Here is a 22,284-nt window from a genome sequence, read left to right as displayed (position 1 = left end):
TTTATTTTTAGCGACTTTGAATTTGAATTGTATCGATGTACTCTATCAATTTAAATGAATGAATATCGTTTATTGTTGTCAAAAAAAATAATCATTTAGCTCGTTAATTGGCTCATTGCTTCGATAAAATTAATCAATTTTATTTATGGTAGCCTTTGGGTTTTTGTAAATATTGACTCCACATAAGTTGTCTAAATATGTTTGCATTCTTTCACTCACTTTAAATTTTTGTTCTCCCTCTACTTCAAAATGAACGATTTTGTTTCATCATGTGCATTATTGACATGATATATTTTAGACAATATTTTTCTACTATTATATAAAGTCAAATTGTATCGTATAAGATGTTGTTGAATTTGTATTGAAGAGTATTTTCAAAATATTAAAACATGTGTTGAGTTTTCCTTATACCATTTTGAGCTCTAAAATTAAAACAACGTACAATATTAGTCACAAAAAGCAAAACTTAAAACCCCTTTCTATAAGGTTAGTTTGTTTCCCGTTTATATATATCATTTTTACTTGTTCAATAAAATGTTATTTTGTTTCCAGTTTATATATAGATTTCCTGCAAAAGCCAACAAAAGAGAAAGAGGGAACAACACATGTTTTTACATTTTGAACATCCTTCAATTTTTTCTTTCTCGTTGCTTTTTCCTAATACCATTTTGAGCTCTAAACATTACATATGCTCTGTTATGAATTGCAACCACCTCCACCCTTGCAACTTTGTCATCTTCTAACAATGAATTTAACCTACTTTTTGAGTATAAATAGGAGTAAAAAGAATGAAAGAGAGGAAACCTAATGAAGAGGAAGAAAATATAGAAAAATAAGTAGAGTAAAAATGTAGACTGAGAGCCAAGAGTTAGCCCATAAAATACATCATCCTCCTTGTATCATATAACCACTATTTCACTTAACACATAACCATTTCAGTCCCAAAAATGTTTCCACTCCCTCATCACAATACATACAAAAAGATATATAAATAGAGAAAATGAGTGCTTGATAGAGAGGAAATAAACCATAGATATGCATGTTCTCTCTCACGTTCATCCCTTTTCTTTTCTCTATGCAGCTTTTTTTTCTCCTTTATATGGGAACAAGTTTTTTCTTTAGGCTTTGTGATGTTTATGCTCACTAAAATGACTTGCTTCATTATTTTATTTTAATTTTTCTTTACAAAATCGTTCCCTTCATTTTCTCTGTTTTATTACCCTTTTGTTTTATTTATTTGTTTTGGAGGAATTTTTGTTTTATTTGCATGCCATAAGTATTGTGGTGTGGATTGATCCAACTTTTATTTTGAGCCATTTAGACCATCTACTCTTACTTGGGTTAGGTTTAGTCATATTTCTCAAATATAATATAAAATAGAGTAAATTACACTCCCCTCCCCTCAAAGATGCTTGAATTACACTCCCCTCCCCTCTTAAGTTAAAATATACATTTCCCTCCTTGAAAAGTAAAATTTATACTCCCCTCCCCTATAAGATGCTTGAATTACAACCCCCTCCCTTAATAATTAAATATGGACTACACTTTAATCTATTTTAACATAAATAAATATTTTTATAATATATATTAATTTTGAATCACCATTTAAAAAATATAAATTCGTTTCTTTATAATCTAAATGTCAATGACAATTAAATTTAAATATTTTGTTATTAATTTTATAATTTAGAGTATAAAATTCACTTTTAAATAACCATACTTAATCGACTTTAGTAATTTTTCATATATTTTAAATTTATTTTAGATTGTTTCATATTTTATAATAGGGTTTAAAACTATATGTTAATGAAATTGTGAATAAAAAATAGAGAAATATATGTATTCAAAATTTGATTATATTAAAATGAACTCACAATGCTATTTTTCATTAAAGTGTGTTAGATTATTATTTTTTTTACTAAATTATTAGAAATAAAAAAAATTATTGAGGGACTAAAGCGTAGATTTTAACTTAAGAGGGGAGGGAAATGTAATTCAAGCTTCTATCAAGGGAGGGGAGTGAAATATTTTCTAATATGTTTTGAATAAGAGGGGAGGGGAGTGTACATTTTAACATAAGAGGGGAGGGGAGTGTAATTGAAGCATCTTTGAAGGGAGGGGAGTGTAATTTACTCTATAAAATATTTCCAAAAAAAAAAAAAATCATTTCAGAAGGGCTAACTAAATATGATTTTTTTTTTTTTTAGCTTAAATTTTTTTTTTTTTATTCCTTGAGTTTTTAGATGCAAGTTGTGAGAGCTTGATCGTTCTCAAACTCGTTTTTAAAATAAATGTGACATCTTTTTAATATTTGAGTTGGAGGGACATAAATTTACAATTTGATAGTTCTTAAACTCGCTTTTACTACAAATATTTTAAACAATTCAATCAACATCTTTTTTTCTTCAAATTAAGAACTTTTTTTTATCAAACTAATACTTCTATCAAACTCATCGCAACAAAATATTTTCTTTAAAATCAACCAACACAAAAAAATTCTACTCAAAAACTACGTAGCTTTGAATTCTCTATCGCACTAGCAGATACGTAAGAGCAAAGGACCACTCTTTCCAAGCAGAATAATACAACTTTTTCCAATTGTCTTCTCTATTTAAAAACAAAATACTTTCATTTAAAAAGTGAATTTTAGTTTGCATCTAACAATAAGGGGAAAACTAATATTAGAGGAAACATTTTTCTAACTGATGTTTTAGGGTGTTAGTACCTTTTCTACGCATAATCTTCTATTGAAATTTAGTTTCAAAGAGCACTTTTTGTTTTTAAAGTGTTTTCCAAAATTTTCCATATTTTAATTAATTTCGGTAACAACTTTTCGAGCAACCCTTAAATTTTAGGCCACGACAAAAGCAAAAGAATTAACTCTTTAAATCTTAAGTATATATCTGATTCAAACTTATGCATGAAATTAGATATTTGAAAGAAAAAAAATTAATAATTTACCAATCCTTTAATTAAGTATGTACTATATTAGTAAGATGCAAGATCGTAAAGTTTCTATTGGTTTGACTGCCTTGATAGCGAATATCTCCTGACTGGTTTCTATTGGTTTCTCAAACTGTGAAATCCGAAACTGTATGCTTCCCTCTTTCTTTTAGAAATTAAACACGTAAGCGGTCGTGAAATTTCAAGAAAGGATTCTCGCGATATATACTATATTAGTAAGATGCAAGATCGTAAAGTTTCTTTTGGTGAACGGTTGATTTGATACATAATTCAACTAAAAGTGTTTTTGCCCAAAAAAAATCATCTAAAAGTGAATTTTTCAATGTATTTGAGAGTGATTTTGTTTGGCAGAATTATTTGTTGTTTTCGGTCACGATCATTAGCATCACTGGGAAATCTTTTAAAGACCCATAGGGGTCACAGTATCTTCAATTTTTTTATTTATCTTATATATAAATATTTTTTTATATATAGAAAATTAGTAAAATTTACTTCATACAATTTTATTTTACGCACATCTCTCTAGTACCCCTCGATTCACACATGCAAACATTTAGTATACATATTTGGATTCTCTAAACATATCATAGGCTATCTAGTTTTTTTTTTTTTTTTTTTAAGAAAGGTTATCTAGTTGATAGATAGTCTATTTGGAGCTTTAATTTTGTGTTGAAATTATTCATGTAATATAAGTATAAACGACATACTCCCTCCGGTCCTATTTATAAGAAACATTTTACATTTTTGTTTCATGGCATAAATGATGTATTTGATCTACATTCTATACCAAGTACATTAATTATTCAATAAATCTAAAAAATCAATTTTTTCTTATAAATAGGTCGGAGGGAGTATTATATATGTCGATTTCCATAAAGTTCATGTAATATAAGTATAAAGGACATATTATATATGTCGATTCCCATAAAGTTGTGATGAAGTTTACTGTACAATCATCCTTCATCTAAACGTTGTTTAAAATTGAATGTCGATTCCCATAAAGTTGTGATGAAGTTTACTGTGCAATCATCCTTCATTTAAACGTTGCTTAAAATTGATTGACAATAATTTGTGCTATAAATGAAGACTTTGTGGGAATTTGATAATGTTGATAATAAGTTTTAGGAGTGTTCTTCTTTTATCAGAAGGAAAGCGCAAAAAAGCATAAGACTAAGCAACTCAGGGCCTAAAACTCTAAGAGTGTGTTTGGATTAGGTAATTTGAAAATTTTAAAGAATTTAAAATTCTAGACAATTTACCTCAAAGTATTTGAATTCTCTCATAACATTACATTTTCTCAACATTACATTACATTATCCCATCCAAACAATGGAATTCACCTCAAAGTATTTGAATTCCCTCATAACATTACATTCCCTCAAAATATTCCCCCATCCAAACACACTATAGAGGATTCGGCAAACACCTAACAAGATAAAATTTTAGGGGTATTCTAATATGCATATATATATAATAATTTTTAGGTTTTAAACTATATGCAGCTACAAAGATTATGCACCTTCATTGTAGATTTTTTCGATACATCCATTTAGTCGTAGACAATTTCTTGTTAGTCAATCTCAATCCCACATACTGAAGCGGTCCACCCCCAATTACACTTTGAGTATATTAGGAAAAACAATTTTACAAGTCATAAAACATATCCATCATTGCCTTCTTAATTTCTATTAAACTCAATTAAAAAATGCTTACGTGGAAGTTTATTGTTAACTTGGTAAGCTTAAATTCATCACTCTCAAAACTAGAGTTCATAATTGTATTATTCAGTCTTAGATTAAAACAAAATTGATTAATTACTTGATTTAATCTTCCACCTCAATGGTAAATAGTCATGTAACCACTTTTTAGTGAAATTGAATTAAAAAGAGGGACCAATTTATTACACACAAAAATTAAAGGACTAACTATTTCATTTTTACTGACATAAATGTCCAATTTAAATCTAATCATGATATTTAAAGAATTTCATGATGCATTTGACTAAATCAAAAGGAACGAGTTTACCTATGCAAATGCATTAGACAAAGAAGTTGAATTTAAAAATAAAATAAAACAACTAAGCAACTGGAGACAAATTCTATGGTTACCACTTTAATATGAGAGCAACCCTTGATGTTCATCCAATTTATACTAGAAAAATTATATAAGTGCTTTAAAGCTCAACTTATATTTGTTTTCTTTATTTTGGTTGAATCAACTACCGTTTAATCATGTCTCGCTTATGAAAATAAGGATGACCGTAATCTTCTACTTTTAAGGGGTAACACAAGGTTGTCATCTTTGCTATTTTTACTATTTTTTTTATTGTTAATCTATGATATACCAAATTATAATATATGTTAATGTTACCTTTATTATTGACAAAAATTCACGAGTACTTAATGTTTTGTAAAATTAATGTTTAAATCTTAGTAAAATGCATGTACACCAAATCAGCATCACATTCTTCCAATTAATGGAAGGTCCAATCAAACTTTTACATATTTTAATATGAGATGATGATAGTCTACTTGGTAGGTTTCCAAATCCTCACAGGAACATGAACCACCACTTGGTTAAATGGCACATTAATTAATCCACTACTAATTCAAAATTCCTTGAAATCTTGTCCTTGATCTTCCAAGCATGTGGCCCTTGTTTATAGAATCCTTAAACCCCAACTAATTTGAGGTTTAAGTGTTTTTTATTATGGTAGTGGTTGACTGGAGAATCATGTGCCGACTCTATATGCCATAAACCAAAACAAGGAGACTTGTCCGGTTGTGCCATCATGTAGCAAAAATTCCTCAAAAGATTAAGATAAGATGGTGGATTTCATAGTGGCGCACGTAACTCTAAAGGTAACACTGATTTAGGATATGATTGTTTTTGGATATTATGTATGTTTGGTTTAATGTATAGGAGAAAAGAGATTTTGCTGAAGGAGAGAAGAGAATGAAGAAATTTAAAAATCTTGTATGTTTGGTAAGACGAGGAGAGTTGAGAAATTTTAATGTTGAGAGAAATTTTGTTCCCGTGCTTCTAAATAATTGAATAAAACAACTCAAATTTAAAATATGAAAAAGTTAACTTGGGTTTAAAGTACAATTTAAGGAATCGAATATAGTAATTTTTTATTAGAATTTATGTTTTTAATTTAATTTTAAAATTTGTAATAAATTGAATGTACAAAATTTGAAAGAATACTTTTACTTTCGGATTCCTTAAGATGTGTTACAAAAGCACAAGTTAACATGATCCTTTAAAATAATATCTATCTCACCTTCATCCGCCTCCAACCAAATTTAATATTACTAGCTTATTTCTAATTACAAATGAGGTTTTAGTCTCACAACATGATAAATTAATGTTCAAATGTCAGTTGAAAGATGCAACTATATTTAATAGGTTAAATTACATCGACGATCTTTTAAGTTTGAAGTTTGTAATAGATATGTCATTTAAGTTATTTTGGTCACACATAAGTCCTATAAGTTTGTAAACGTTTTCAATTTAGTCATTTTGTTAACCAAACGTTACAAAAACGATGATCTGGCAGTTAAGTGTATGAAGTGGCAGTTAAGTTTGTAAATGATGAACATTAGGATGTAAATTCCCATCAAAGGAAGAGTTCAAGGAAGCTATTATCAATCATTATGTGTATAATAGCTTCGATTCGAGGTTCATAAAGAATGACAATGAGAGAGTCAGAGTTGGTTGCAAGGACGGATGCCCTTGGATTGTTTTATGTTCAAATATGTTTTTTTTTTAAATGAGGATACATGCACATTATGCACTTAACTTCTACATCATCGTTTTTGTAACGTTTGATTAACAGAATTGGAAACGTTTACAAACTTAAATAACTTACGTGTGACCAAAATAATTTAAAATACCTATTTATTATAAACGTCATACTTAAAAGACCCATGATGTAATTTAATCGAACATTATCTAGAATAGGTTTAACTACAATTGTGGAAAACTATGATTAACAAAAAAAAATTGCCTAATTTGCTCAATATATCTTGTGACATTGTTACCCTCAAATAGGAATATAAGATACTTAAATTTTTCCTGTTTGAAAAGTTCCAACACAATAAATAGTTCCAGGTAATTTATTGCCACGATTAGGTTATGTCCTTCAAAAAAACCTGAGATTATTTCATATTTGTGTACATTGTATATATGGAGATTTCATTTATGTACACAAATATTTACTGACATGAAATCTCCCACTTACCTTTTTTGTGTACATTGAATATTTATTTATTTTTATGTACAAGGATGTTTGAAAATGAAATCTCCCACTTACCTTTCTGATAAGAACATTTCTTCTTAAGATTCATATGTACTGATTCTCTTTCCAGTTAACTTTTACGATTCAATGTATCCATATACTTTTCAATTTTTGTTTAAACTTACAACAAAGTAACCGACATGCAAGGACAGAATTAGAAACAATGTTCATATCTTATGTTGCACACTTTTCTTAAAATGTTGCTCACACTACACGAAATCCTCTCCGTCTATCATCATCTCCAAACGTAAAGAAATATATTTAGTACCTTTGTCTTTCAATTATATATGTCACCTCTCCTCTTTTATTTAATTTATTTTAAAACACTTTTTACTCTTTTTTAGGCTTTTTTATTCTAATATATAAAATGCGGTTAGGAAAAAAAACACAGAAAACAAGTTATTTTCAACAAAATATATCCCGTTTAAAAGATTTTCTACATTTTTCTTTTAGATTGACAAAATGACAACATTGATTGAAAACTTACACAAACAGATTAAAGAGTCTAGGTTCGAACGTTGACATAACAATATTTGCATTTTTGTCAATTGAATTAGGATTTTCAAACAAACTAAGACAATCCTACTGATCTCAAAAATTGGTCATCGTGGACTTAACTCAGTTGCTAGGAACAATGGATAATATATACAAGGTATGAGGTTCAAATCCCGACCACCATCCAAAAAAACTCAAAAATTGGAAATTGAAATTTTATGATAAAAGTATATATATTTCCCAATAAATTAAGCTTGTTAGAAAATATATTAAGTTTGGCTAGGTATCTCTAATTGGTTTGTTTAGTACGGTGCATCATATGATATCACTTTCTTCAATTTGAAAATTTAGGTGGGTTTCTCAAAAGCATCCACGTAACTTTTCAACTCATTTGGTTATCATATCTGTGGGTGATTTGGTGTAAAAAAAATGATCGGATTTTTCGTCAATTTTAACTATCATCTACAGTGGCTTGTTCATTTGACTTGTTTTAGAATCACCTTGTATATAATAGAGTTACTTTGACCTATTTTTTTCCTCTTTTTATTTGTCTGTTGTATTTTGTTGTAACTTGACTTTTTCATCCTAATTTTTTCGACACTCCTTATGCTTAATCTATCACACATTAATTAATATAATTCATTTTAATCTCTTATTGCTTAGCATAAGATTGTTCTTCTTTCCCCTTTTAGTTTTCCATACACTTTATGTTTAGCACATACTAGACCATAGAATTTGTGCCTACAGCTTAATTAAACCACACTTCTACACAATCTATAAGTTGGGCGAGGGATATTTCTGCTTAACAAACAAGTATTACAAAATTAATGCTTGCCATTAAACTTGCGTAACAAATGTACCTATGAGTGAGTGACGTTGAGATGAGGACCTACCAGTTTGTCCCCACTAGAAAGCCATGAAATGAATGGAGTATTATCTTTGACTGTGTATCTTTATAGAATTATTTAGAAAGAAAGAAAGAAAGAAAAAAGAATGTATTCCTATGGATCGGATAATAAAAAATTCAAAAAAAAATAAACAACATCTTGAGGCACAATTGATAGATGTTTAAATTATTTTAACCATTTAATCAAGAAAATAATACTAAATTCAAATTTGTCAGGTATGCTCTTTTTTCTGTTAGAAAAGCTTAACGGAGAAATTTATACACATCAATAAAGTGTTTAGATTTGCATTTAAAGTTTGATTCCCGCGTCCTTAGACAATTTTGCCGTGGAAATAAAGAAGCTTTTGTAGCATCGATGCAAACATGAGTGTCTTTGTTTGTTCCCACCACTTCAACAAACACATGCCAAGTTCTTCAAAGTAGAGAATAGGGATGGCAATTGGACCCAGACCCTATGGGCACCTGCAAAAAATATCCGCTATGGGTAGGGTAAAACCTCGCTTTCATGGATCCGGGCTTGGGTATGGATAATTACCCGCAAATTTATATGGGTATGGGCACGGGTATGGGCAATGTACTACCCAGCCCCGCAACCCGCATATATGTAATTATATAATATTATAAATAATTTATTTATTTTTGGTGTACAATTAATTAATAAATTTAACTATTTAAGCCTAACCTTAAACCTAAAACAGATTAATAAAAACTTTAGTAACAATTTATTATGATTTTAACATGCAACTACAACTTTTTAACGTATAACTGATATAAGGTGTCTATTTTTTTTTTCTTTTCAGGAATAATTTGGATGTTTTTTTTATTTGGTTAAATATTACGATTCATATTATTTCGTAAGTTGATTTAAAAAAATTTGGATCATAGTTTTATTTCAAGTGTGGTGATTTTTATTATCTTTCCATGGCTAAAATGCGGGTATGGGCACTTAAGGGCCCATAGGGTCTGGGAAGGGCACTAAAATTGTTGCCCACGAGGGTACGGGCACGGGTATGCGCACTTTTTACAAACGCGGGTATGGGGATGGATACTATAATACCCTACCCATTGAGTACCCATTGCCATCCCTAGTTGAGAATTAGGAGTTAGAATCTTCATCCTAAATATGAGTCATTTATTAAATAATGCACTTAAGACACTCGTTAGCATTTCTTATATAAAAAATAGGCTAAAATATGGTTTTAGTCCCTGCAAATATGTCTCGTTTTGGTTTTAGTCCCTGTAATTTTTTTTGTTGTTTTTGGTCCCTGCAAAATATTTTGCTTTTGAAAATAATCCCTGGAAGGACTATTTTCAAAACTAAAATATTTTGCAGGAACCTTTTTAAAAATCAAAAGATTTTGCAGGGACTATTTTTCTAATAGATGTGTTCAGTTATCATGTGTCACATGTGCAAATCATCACAAAAGGGGGTCAGAGACCAAAACCAAAACGAGACATATTTGCAGCGACCAAAAACAAAAAAAAAAATATTACAGGGACTAAAACGAAAACGAGACATTTTTGCAGAGATCAACATCATATTTTAGCCAAAAAAAAATATTTAACGGCTCTACGGCAAGAAAAAATATTAAAATAAATCAGCTTGAATGTGATTATTCTATCATAAATGAGGTCGATGTTCTTCTAATCAAAGATAGATCACGAAATCCATGTTCCACACTTTCATAATTAAAATCTGAATATTTGCTCCAAGATAATGCTAACACTCTTCAACTTTATGACGTTCACCTTAGCTCAACTTATACGTAAAATTATTCCATCACATTAGCACCATAGCTTATATATAAATACATAACATATGTGATACCCTACTTAAACACAAACTCAAACACAACACAAACTAAAATCATGATATCATCACCAAGTTCATACTTGGCAATTTTAATCCTCTTGATATCAATTTCATTAACAAAATCAGCTTCAATTGAAGAAAACTTTGTCCAATGTCTAAGTTTCTATTCAGACAAAGCAGCACCATTTTATGCATCAATTTACACTCCAAACAATGCTTCATTTAACAACATCCTTAATTCTTCAGCACAAAATCTAAGGTATTTGGTACCTTCTGCTCCAAAACCCGAATTCATATTCACACCCTTAACCGATTCACATGTCCAAGTAGCTGTTACTTGTTCAAAGAAACTTGGTATTCATCTAAGAGTAAGAAGTGGTGGCCATGATTATGAAGGACTCTCATATGTTTCCGAAATCGAAACGCCTTTCATAATCGTCGACCTAGCCAAACTTCGCGATGTAAATGTTGATATTGGAGATAATAGCGCTTGGATTCAAGCCGGTGCTACTATCGGCGAAGTTTATTATAGAATACATGAGAAAAGTGATGTTCATGGTTTCCCTGCTGGTCTTTGCACAAGTTTAGGTGTTGGTGGACACATAACAGGAGGTGCATATGGATCCATGATGAGAAAGTATGGTCTTGGAGCTGATAATGTTCTCGACGCAAAAATAGTCGATGCGAACGGAAATATTCTCGATAGAAAATCTATGGGGGAGGAATTCTTTTGGGCTATTAGAGGTGGTGGAGGTGGAAGTTTTGGTATTCTTCTTTGGTGGAAGATAAAACTTGTTCCTGTTCCAAAAACCGTGACGGTTTTTACCGTTACCAAAAGCTTAGAACAAGATGCAAGTAAGATTGTTCATAAATGGCAAGAAGTAGCACCAACTATTGATGAAAATCTCTTTATGAGAGTTATCATTCAACCAGCTGCTAGTACTGCAAACAAAACTCAAAGAACTATTACTACTTCTTACAATGCTCAATTCCTAGGCGATTCGGAGAAACTCCTTCAAGTTATGAAGGAAAGTTTTCCTGAATTAGGTTTGACTAAACAAGATTGCACGGAAACTAGCTGGATCAAATCTGTTATGTATATTGCAGGCTATCCAAATGATACACCACCTGAAGTTTTGCTTGAAGGAAAATCAACATTCAAGAATTACTTCAAAGCAAAGTCAGATTTCGTAAGAGAACCGATACCGGAAACGGGTTTACAAGGATTATGGCAAAGGTTGTTGGAAGAAGACAGTCCTTTGATGATTTGGAATCCATATGGTGGCATGATGAACAATTTTTCGGAATCTGATATCCCTTTTCCTCACAGAAATGGAACACTTTACAAAATTCAGTATTTAACTCTTTGGCAAGATGGAGACAAGAATGCTTCAAAGCATGTTGATTGGATCAGGAAGCTTTATAACTACATGACCCCTTATGTGTCTAAGTTTCCAAGGGAAGCATATGTGAACTATAGAGATCTTGATTTGGGAATGAATAAGAAGAATAGTACAAGCTTTATACAAGCAACTTCTTGGGGTAACATGTATTTCAAAGATAATTTCAATAGGTTGGTGAAAATTAAGACTAAAGTGGATCCTGAAAATGTGTTCAGGCATGAGCAGAGTATTCCACCGCTACCAGTTTCAACTATGCAACTAAAAGACAAGAAATGCAAGAGATGGGAATAAGGCACTGATTTGCCAGAGTTTCTTGTTGGTAATTATAAATTTCATGCAGGGTTGTTTGGGTGAAATAGACAAAATAAAAAATATATTTTGATATTTTCTGTGTTTGGTGTTGTTAATGTTGTAAGATAATGATTGAGTGTTTTTCTGTTTTAAACATTTCTAGCTTTACATTATCTTTATGTGGAAAGATTCTTGATGACAGGTGTTGTTGTTCTGTGAAAGAAGTAATTCTTGCATAAATATAGATCTTGCAAAAATATATGATAGAGAGCAACACTATTTGAAGTTCTTAACTCCACTTTGATGATAATACCATTTACATTAGTTTAAGAAACTTCAGCAATTTTTGCTTCTTATAACTGTTCAAAAAATAATGTTTCAACATCATATCTCTTTAAAAAAGAGTCGGCAAATTACATCAAATTACTTTTTAATGGTTAAGAACTGACTTTCACTTAAGAAATTTACAGTGACATTCACGTTATTCCCCACAAAGTAGGTAATACCGTGAATCTTGACAAAATAAACTGATATAAAACCTGAAACTGCTGAACTCAACAATTAAGATAATAAACGCCATTTTGGATGGTAAACTGATATTTATAAATGTACATATACCAGACTAAATTACATACATAAAACTAACTTTTTCTGGAAGATAACTAGGGAAACAATTAATTATCCCTAACATAGTATCCAAAATTTGAGAGCAACATCAGCCCATATCTCAAAAGCTCTCAACCGCCTAAATTGCCCATAATCTGTACAGTTAGTTTTTCAATGAGCAACCTCGATGAAGAATGATAACAAAAATCTTCATCAGTTCATCTAAAGGTATTGATTAAAAAGATCATTCAGTGGGTCTTAAAATGCTGTAAAGCAAAATTTTTTGATGTTCCCCTAGCCCAGAAAACCACTTCCTTAAACTTCCAGCGTCATCAGAAATAGATTTACTGGGATATGCCGGAAGACTGAATTCAGTCTGCGAAAGTGATTCTAAATCAAGAGGAAGAAGGCCAAACAGTGCAGTAGCAGTAGCAATTTGAAGAGAAGTGTGTGCTTTCATGGAAGAATTGCATAGATAAGACAACAGTTTAGTTCTCAAATTCTCAACTCCATGGTCTTCATATCCACCAACATCAACTCCAAGCCTGATAAGTATAACAGTCAACACACAATTAACAATCACAAAGATAAAAAAAAATAAACATATGGAAAAGCACTTGTGTCTTGTTCATATATATGTGGATCACACAAGAAGAAACAGTTATGAGAGGTTAATGTAAAAGGAAAATTCACCATACAAAGCTTCCAAGAAAAGATGTCATACAATAAGCAAAATTTATTTCTATTCATCCCAGTAGAGATTCAAACATAATTAAATAAAGTCCCGGGATGGGGGTCTAGGGAAGGATTGGACCCATTGGCAGTCATACCTTGCATTTACAAAACTTTAACAAGTGAAGTCACATAAATGCAACTTCAACCGTTGTACTACAGCTTCCCTTATTTTAGAAAAGAACAACAGGAAAACAAATCAACAAGTATTTCAGCAATTGCGTAACTCTTTTTTTATCCTATTTCATCGGAGTCCTATTGTCCTCTTATCATTATATTTCAGGCCCCATATTAACATTAACATAACTTAAATTCCACAAACTACATTGCTATTTCCACAATAAGCACATCAGTCCCTATAACAAGCCGATTAGAGAAGCTATAAGCCTACATTGTTTTTACCCAAAGTTTTCATTTCAACCATACAAAACTGTTCCAGAGTAGAGGGAGAGGGACACACTCAATCTTTCCAATTATCCCAAAATGTTGTTCCAAAGGGAAGTGACCACCTTACAGTACATGAAAAAGTAGCCTATAAACAATATGTAGGAAGATAAGAATGCATGTCCACTTTAAACACTATTATCATCAAACAAAGGTCGATTTACCTTCCAAGCTGACCAAGAAGAACAATGATAGCAACCGCGGCGTTCTCCATAGCACAAGAGTCCAGTACATGAAGCAGCTGAGAAACAAGTTTGGTGTTGGTCCACTGCCAGCTCTGAATAACAAGAGAAAACTATATGATTAGGCTTAGGAATTATTTAACTGAATCAAGATGAACAAAGAAATATGAAAACAGAAAAAATTAGCAATTGTGTAAGACAAGTTGCATGTCAATGAAAACAAAAAGAAAAAATTTACAAGGTCTTTATTATTAAGGAGGCAGTCAGAGGATTTGCAAGGTTTTAATAAACATCACCTTCTCACAATAGAAGAATAAAAGAAAAGGGGTTTGAGGTGAGGCTATCAAATTAGAAGGCCAGGTATCTGAATACTTATCCAGGTTACTTCAAAGGACCCCCTCAAAAAAACAACTGAAAGCTCAACCATGGACACAATTTCAAATGAACTCATACATCAAACAAAAGTTATCAAAATATCCCTAAAATTAGCTAGTTTTAATGATGATGTAGAGAGCAACAAAATTCAATATAAGGTACCAAGAAAGTAATTTTGTTACAAGGTGACTAATTTCCATGCATTTTCTAATCATAACAAAGGTCCAATAAGTCAATAGATTTCTGTCATCGCCCATGGTCGTCCATGATATGGCTGGGAAGACAACATTCAAACGCAATATTTCAGAATGATAGGTACAAATATCTTAGACTTAGAGCCAGGTTTCAAAATTATTAACTTATCTCCGAAAACTAAACAACAAATCAACTGACTTCTGTTTCTTGAACACTGGCCATACTAATTTGATAATGTAGGATTTCTATTAATCATATTATTGAATTTATTTTCCGATTATAAAAGTTGACATCCAAAACGAATAACCTTGCTGATGGGGAATGAAATTCCAGCAGCAGACTAATGTCATTTAAAATTAGAGCAATAAAAAGATAATATTAAGAAGCACGGAAAAAAAAAATACCATTTTGTTTGCAACAAGCTCCAACAATGAGAGAATGTCACTAAGTTGGCATGGAACCACATCCTGATTAGAGCACTGTCCATTATTATAATTGTCTGAAAGGGATCTGAAATTGGACGAATCAAACTGTTCTTCTTGCTGAAATGGATGCTTCTTGATATTTTCTAAGAGCAATGATGTAACAACATCAATGGACTCGGCACCTTCTGAGAAAGGGCATTTAACATTAGAACATAGATCAGTATGCAGCTGATTTATTGCTGGAAGACAAGAAGTAGTGACAGATACACTCCCTCCCTCAATAAACATAACTAGAGATTTCAAGACAGTCACCATCAAGCCATAACTGCACGAGTTAAAATACGTTCTTCCACCCAGATTAGCAAAAATGTGAAGAATAGTTAGCACCACAAACGAATCACATCTGCAGAGCCTAAGAATATTATATGATGCCTCAGAAATAAATCCAATATAATCGGTTGCAGCACATAATGATGCTAGTATAATACTCGCCGCTACCAGCTGCTCATTTGTAGCTTCATTAGCACATAGTGTGTCTATGCCATCCAGAAAACTATCGTTTCTCAAATTACTATCAGATGAGGTCTCAGTAGGTACAACATTTTTCAAAATAACTTTTCCTTCTATAAGAAAGTCTTCAAAAAGGCGGAGCAGCCCCAGCAATGAAAATTTTTCTAAAAGCAAAACTCTTGTGTCTGCATCAGTCATAACTGCCCAAAAAAATAGAGAAGTTATAAGTTCAACAGAGTGCCCAAAAGTAACCTATAGTTAATATAATTTCAATCCACCATTGATGTAACATGTTGTAACAAATATGTAACTCATCATTAAAATAGATTTACCAACTTACTAACACAACTACAATTTGGTGTACTATAACACAATATCAAAAAAGTTGTCCCCTTTTCCGTTCCAAAATAAATGGTGTCCATGTTTTTTCATACAAATTAAGAAAAACTAAAAAAGAATAAAAGAATAAAAGAATGTCGCAATTTTATAATATTATCTTCAATATCAATTGGCTATTAGCCATTGTCATAAATGTGTAGTGGAGTGTAATGTCTTGAAAGTGGTGCACAGAGTATTAATTGGTGTAGAATTGGGAAAGGATAATTATTGTCACATAGGAAAAAAGCAAAATGACGCTTATTTTGTTAGATTTTTTTTATACGAAAACGAAACTTAATTTGGAATGGAGGGAGTACAATCTAGCATAACATTGTTTCAAATATACAAAAAACAAACAAACATGAAAGAGATGAACGAACCTCTACAAATGTGTTCAGCATAAGAACTCAAGCAAAGGAGTAGGTTGCCACCACCAAACTTCATTGCAGTCATGGTGAAGTTGAACAGCAAAAGCGTCAACAACACAGAATGCTTCTCACTGAAAGAAATCAAAAGAAACAATAACCATCATTTGCCTTCATAAAAAACTAGACAATAAAATGATTTAGTAACTACTGTGAAGCACTGACACAGACAAGGATACCGGACCATCACTAACATGTCGACACCAGTAATAATTTGAGAAAATGAAATATTTGAATGTAACTACATGCTTTGGTGTCAGATACCGACACCTGTTGCACCAGACACGCCTTTGATGTAAAGTAGTAAAGAAAAATAGTCTTAATATGAATATCAAAACTAGTAAAGATGTTTCAAAGCATGGATATTATAAACTTATCATCTCAAACAACATCGTACTTTTGTATGGATATTTCTTCCATGTCAACTGCAGACAGAATGCTACCAACTGCCCATTCAGTTTGAGTATCCAAACTGCACCGTGCAATACAATTTCTTGCAGCAAGAAGTGTCCTAGATATGCAACTATTATCCTCCCTATCCGATACTATGAGACCAAAATTAGGAAGTTGATGGTGTATAGATCCAGTTTCAGTCTCCACCAGAAATGTATCCCTTAAATTTTCCAAAGAATGAGTGTTCTGCAACTTCACATCAGTTTGTACAGCCTGCTTTGCCCTGTGTTCATTACAAGGAATTGTAATTGCATCAAACTTCTGCACGTTGGAATTCATCTCAACATCAATGACATCACATATAGTTGAAGGAGAGGAATCTCTTTGGTCCAACAAGTCAGTGTGGAGAACTTCATTCTGAAAAGGCTCCATATTATCCAAAGCAAATGTTTCAGTCTCGGGAAAACATAGTGGTGACAAGGGTGCATTCATCGCTATGCTATAGCGTTCCTCATCAACAGCATTTTCCAAGACTAACAACTTCATAACATTTCCATTATATATCTCATCAAAGTTGTTTGAGGCATCAAATATCTTCTCCCTGCATGCCTGAGTAGTTTGAGTACATAATGCAGGACGGGTAGTTTGTCTGAAGCCATCTGCATCCTCATAGACTACGGCTTTTGGATCTTCTGTTTCCACGGAAGTACCTGCTTTTTCCCTATGAGATTTCTTTCTCTTCTTATGGGGCCTGTCATTCTCTGCATGTAGATTGTCCCTATGATTAGTAACCATCTCTCTCCCTCCTTCAACGGGTTCGTTCATTTTGTCATACAATAAACCACATAAGTCAGAGAGCTTATCTTCTAGCTGCATGTTTAACTTCTTACCCTCAGAAGACAAATTTGCAACACATTCAATTGTATCAGAAATCCTATTCCTTATTCCATCATGACCAATAACTGATCTGTCAGATGGTTTCAACATGCTTGATCTTGCATTGAAGTTCTCCTCAGCTGATTTTGGTGATGTGGTAACTTGCAAAGCACCCCTTTCCTGTGAGCCCATCAAGTGTGCATCAGAAAAAGATGCTGTACTAGAATTTACTGCATACTGTATCGATGTTCTGTTTGAGCTTCCTATGAGAGGCTCCAATTTAGAACCAATACCTGTAATGGGTTCAGTATAATTCCCTTCAGATATAGCAAGAAGTGGAGGACTCTGCATGCTTTTCCTTAAAGAATCGCATGCACCAATCCTTATGCTGCAAGGCTTTGAAAGTTCATTTTCAACAGAGCTGTGCATTTGAGGCATACCTAGACTGCAGAGTTGAGTCGTGACTTCAGGTTTCTGCATGCTTGGCTTATTCTGAGACTGCAATCCAATCATCCAGCAGACAAAAATTGATCAGACATATGTACAGGTAAGATATACATGCTAAAAGAAATTTTCAAAGTATAAATTTTAAACTTAAGACCTAACCTTTTACAATTTCTATCTTCACAGACCATCCACATATTCAATGAAAAAGAGACCATTAAAAAATTATCACAGTTAGGAACCACTAACATATTGAAATAAGTCAAACAATAAAGGGAGCTACAAAATTATTTTTCACAACCATAAGATTTATATCAAAAATTCATAGCATACAGCTAGCTTACCCCTTTTATCTACATACCTTTAACGTGTGCAAAAATTGATCAACATAAGTTTTGCTTCTAAGGAAACTAAACCACAAAAAACTACAAGCCAAAAATTAACGTGTGCAAAAGATTTTGTGAACAAATACCAACGCAGTCAGCAGTTTCAGCTTTTTGCAAATACTCATCCAACAAATACAGTTTTACCAGGATTTGTCTTCCTCATCTGCCAATCAAATGCTGTCATCCTAAAATTACTATTCATGTGTTAATAATTGAAGTCACTTTAGATTCAATTACAGATTTAACAGAAAATTTCTGATGTGCGAAATAAAGGCTGTTTTCTACTACCATTGCAGCTGTCCTCTTTTAGTTTGTATAATAACATTAAGTTCATTATTAACATTGAAAGACAGTATTATTACCATTCATATCAATATTAAATTACTTTTTATGCATTTGAAAACCTATATGTGCCATGGTGTGATGAAAGGATACAAAATAACAAACTTTACTCTGAACTTATGTTACTGAAAATAGTTCGGCAAGAAAACAAACCTTAGCTAGTCCATGTATACTTCCAGCGACAGGTGAAAAGGATGCATCCAGCATATTGAGGTGATTGTAGTTTTGAATAAAATCAAGCTTTAAACGGTGCAATTCATGCTGTAAAATGTTACGACAACTTTCTTCATATTTAAACTTCATCCTTTCATGCTCAAACTTCTTCCTTTCGTGTTTTAACTTTTCCCTAGCATGCTTTGCACGTAATTTTTCAAGCTCTAAACTGCTTTTCAGAAAGTGTATTTTATCACTTTCAGCATTCACATTAGGGGATACTCCAGATATTTCATTATGTTTTCTTGGTGATGAAAGTTCATGTATCCTCTGCTTCAAATCATCGATTACCTTCTTATCCTTCAATAATTCCAGAGACCTCTGATCAGCAAGATGCTTTGCCTCCTTGGCGAGCCTCTTCTGCTCTTCTACTTTAACTTGCTCCTCATCTGCACGCCGCTTTTCCCTAGCAGCCTTCTGTTTTTCAACCTCTGCCTGCACTTGAGCTTTTTTCATCTTTGACTCTGCATTCCTTTTCTCCACTAAGAGCTTCTGTTTTTCAGTTTCAACTCTTTTGATTGCCTCTTCAAACTTTGACAACTCAGAAGCCAGCTTCATTTTTGTTTCACCAACTTCTTTCTCCAAGCGAACTTTCTGAAGCCTATACTCCTCAGCCTTCTCTGCTTCGATTTTGGAAAGCTGCATCCCCTTATCCAAAGAAACTTTCTTCTCTGCTTCCAATAACTTACTAGCTTCAGCAGCCTTCTTTTTTTCATTCACGGCAACCTTCTTCTCAGAATCAGCCCTTTTCTTTTCTTTCTCCACAAGTTTCTTCAATCTTTCAATTTCCTTATCCCTGTCATATATATCGGCTTTCAAAGACTTCACGTCCCCATTTTCTTCCTGAGCACCTGTGCCACATTTCTGCTGCAATGCAGTGATCTCAGATTTTAAGGCAGAAACTTCATTCTCTAAAGAAACCTTAGCATTGAGTTCTTTAAGATTTTTCTCTTTTTCAATTTTCGCTCTCGCTAATTCTTCCTGGTATGCTGCAGAAACTACAAGTTACAAAGTTTGGTTAAATTATGCCTCTCACAAATCACACTGAGAGGAAAAATAAAAATAAAAAGGGGGCATCAAGGGAAAAACACCACAAACATTCAAATATATCAATTTCTTATTCAAAAGCAAAACTACTGAAGCAAGCAATAAGCCATGTGCAATTTTCTATCATCTACAAATAAGCCACAACTGCAACAATATTTTGTGTGATACTGCTGCCTTCATATTATCAGTGTATCTTCTCCCAGTGGATAACCACCAACTCTGAGTGTTACCACTCAATAAAAATACAGATAAAAATCTTGTTCTCTCCTATCACCTAAGTCAAGTAAAGCATTATTTCAATCTAGCAATTTTTCGTAACTCAGAAAATCATCACACAAAACAGCACAAGTTTATCCTCAACAAACATAGTTAGACATCGCTAAAGACTTGAATTGAGGTATACAGTACACATGTGCACAATGCTTTAACAAACATTTCTTTCAATTCATCGGTCATTTTACTTTGAGTATCATGCTATGTAGCACCGAGTCACAACAACATTCCAAATTGAAAGTGTTTCGGGTGTCCGACACATGTCAACATTGAACACCAACACAACACCAACATGTGTAATTATATTCAATAACTTTCATTTCCTCAAATTATCACTAGTGGGGAGGTATGAGTAGCTCAACCTATGATGAAGCACCGATACAGGCACAACACTGACACTGGTAAAACAATTTAAAAATGAATTAATTGCACGTAATCACATGGGTCGGACACCTGACACACCTTCAATCAGAAGTGTTGGTGTACACTCAACTTCACTGGTTCGAGTTGAGGGTTGAAAGTATTGGAGGACCAGAGTTCAAACAAAAAATACTAATCAAACATCTAAGTATACTAAAAAATATTCTATTAAGAAAAGAAAAAGAAAAAACTTATCACTGTGTCATTAACATGTCTGTATTGGTCCTTAATACAAGCAATCATCAATATCATACACACTACACATAACTTTAGGCCCCGTTTGGATTGAGCTTATTAAAAATAGCTTCTGCAAATAAATAAGGTTTTATGTTAGTTTATAAGTTCTCACTAACAAAAAGTGTATCTTCATAAGCTGTGTTTTCATAAACTAACTTAACAAGCTTATAAATAATACATAAAAGCTTATTTATATGCATAAGCTGTTTTACATGCGCTTTAAAATAAGTCAATCCAAACAGGCCCTTAGTCAATAATTTTATTTTGAATATAATCAATATCACAAATCTAATAAAACACAACAGAAATGCACAAAACAACCCATTTTCATCATAATGAGATTTGAAATTCTATCAAACCTGTTTTGAGATTAGCATTTTGAGCTTGGAAATTATTCACCGTTCCTTCAAGTAACCTAACAGCTTCACGTAGAGCATTTCGTGATTCTTGAAGCTTGGAATACTTTTTCTTCAACTAAAATCACAAAAAACCAAAACACAGATTTCAAATTTCAATCAGTGAAAACAAAAACAAGGGAAAATCAAGAAGAAAAAAAGAAAAGATAGCATACCTCAGCGCAACAGTGATTTTCCGATTCAGAAGGATTGAATGCTTGTTCTGCCGCCATGGTTTATTGTTGATTTTTTTGCATCGGAGATTTAGGGTTTGAGATGAACCGCCATTAGAAGCGCGAGCGAGCGAGCGAGGAAGAAGAGTCAAGAAGGTACATACATGTGCATCTGAGAGAGGAGTCGCATTTGATTTTAAAAACCCTAAACCCTCTATCACTTTTTTCGATGGATGAGTGAGTACTCAACAGTGTTTGCTGTTTAGTACGAATAAAAACCGAATTGCCCCGGGTTTGTTTTTTTACTGTTTTTTGACTGTAGGTTTTTTGAAGGAGAAAGTTTAGATGTGTTGGCCTCAAACTAGACAAAACAATAATATTGATGGATCAATTTTTTAAAAATGAGGAATGATATTTGAATAATTAATTGTAATAACTTTTTTCACAACTTTCATTTTCTCTTTTCATATTTATCAAAAATAATATAAGTACGAGAGTTGTTCAAAAGTTGTTACATGATGATTGTATAAATTATCATAAAAAAAAAAAAAAAAATGTGCAAACATCATTTCTTTATAAAAAAAACTTTAATTTAAATACTGATTAATCTAATTGGTTCCAACCATTCGTTCACTTGTAG

General features: G+C 32.3%; 2 protein-coding genes across 7 annotated transcripts; one reads left to right on the top strand and one right to left on the bottom strand.

The window, feature by feature from the left end:
* The first annotated feature begins 10,486 nt into the window (after positions 1–10,486).
* Positions 10,487–12,507, top strand: LOC11416804 (berberine bridge enzyme-like 13). Its single transcript, XM_003594554.4, has one exon. The coding sequence runs from the start codon at positions 10,536–10,538 to the stop codon at positions 12,171–12,173; it is 1,638 nt and encodes a 545-aa protein (XP_003594602.1). The 5' UTR covers positions 10,487–10,535; the 3' UTR covers positions 12,174–12,507.
* Positions 12,508–12,734: 227 nt separating this feature from the next.
* On the bottom strand, positions 12,735–21,929 carry LOC11426616 (desmoplakin). Of its 6 annotated transcripts, XM_039830406.1 has the most exons (10): positions 21,648–21,929; positions 21,436–21,550; positions 19,040–20,097; positions 17,729–18,212; positions 17,557–17,599; positions 16,843–17,523; positions 16,401–16,519; positions 15,112–15,842; positions 14,120–14,232; positions 12,735–13,324 (listed from the first exon to the last, which is right to left on the bottom strand). In XM_039830406.1, the coding sequence occupies exons 1-10, from the start codon at positions 21,702–21,704 to the stop codon at positions 13,024–13,026; spliced, it is 3,702 nt and encodes a 1,233-aa protein (XP_039686340.1). In that variant the 5' UTR covers positions 21,705–21,929; the 3' UTR covers positions 12,735–13,023. The 6 variants fall into 6 exon arrangements, with proteins under 6 accessions (XP_039686340.1, XP_013463038.1, XP_039686339.1 ...); XM_013607584.3 differs by having other exon boundaries at positions 16,843–17,599; XM_039830405.1 differs by having other exon boundaries at positions 17,557–18,212; positions 21,648–21,928.
* Between the last annotated feature and the right edge of the window lie 355 nt (positions 21,930–22,284).

This window comes from Medicago truncatula, chromosome 2 (assembly GCF_003473485.1).
Source record: "Medicago truncatula cultivar Jemalong A17 chromosome 2, MtrunA17r5.0-ANR, whole genome shotgun sequence".
In the NCBI taxonomy this organism is placed as follows: domain Eukaryota; kingdom Viridiplantae; phylum Streptophyta; class Magnoliopsida; order Fabales; family Fabaceae; genus Medicago; species Medicago truncatula.
Note: the sequence above shows the minus strand (reverse complement) of the source record. Positions and strands in the feature narration are given on the sequence as shown.

Coding starts and splice junctions, on each gene's coding strand:
- LOC11416804 (XM_003594554.4), top strand. CDS start 10,536: ATGATATCATCACCAAGTTCATACTTGGCAATTTTAATCCTCTTGATA.
- LOC11426616 (XM_013607582.3), bottom strand. CDS start 21,704: ATGGCGGCAGAACAAGCATTCAATCCTTCTGAATCGGAAAATCACTGT. Junction 21,551..21,647: donor AAAATCACTGTTGCGCTGAG/GTATGCTATCTT, acceptor TTGTGATTTTAG/TTGAAGAAAAAGTATTCCAA. Junction 15,843..16,400: donor TGCTGAACACATTTGTAGAG/GTTCGTTCATCT, acceptor TTTTTTGGGCAG/TTATGACTGATGCAGACACA.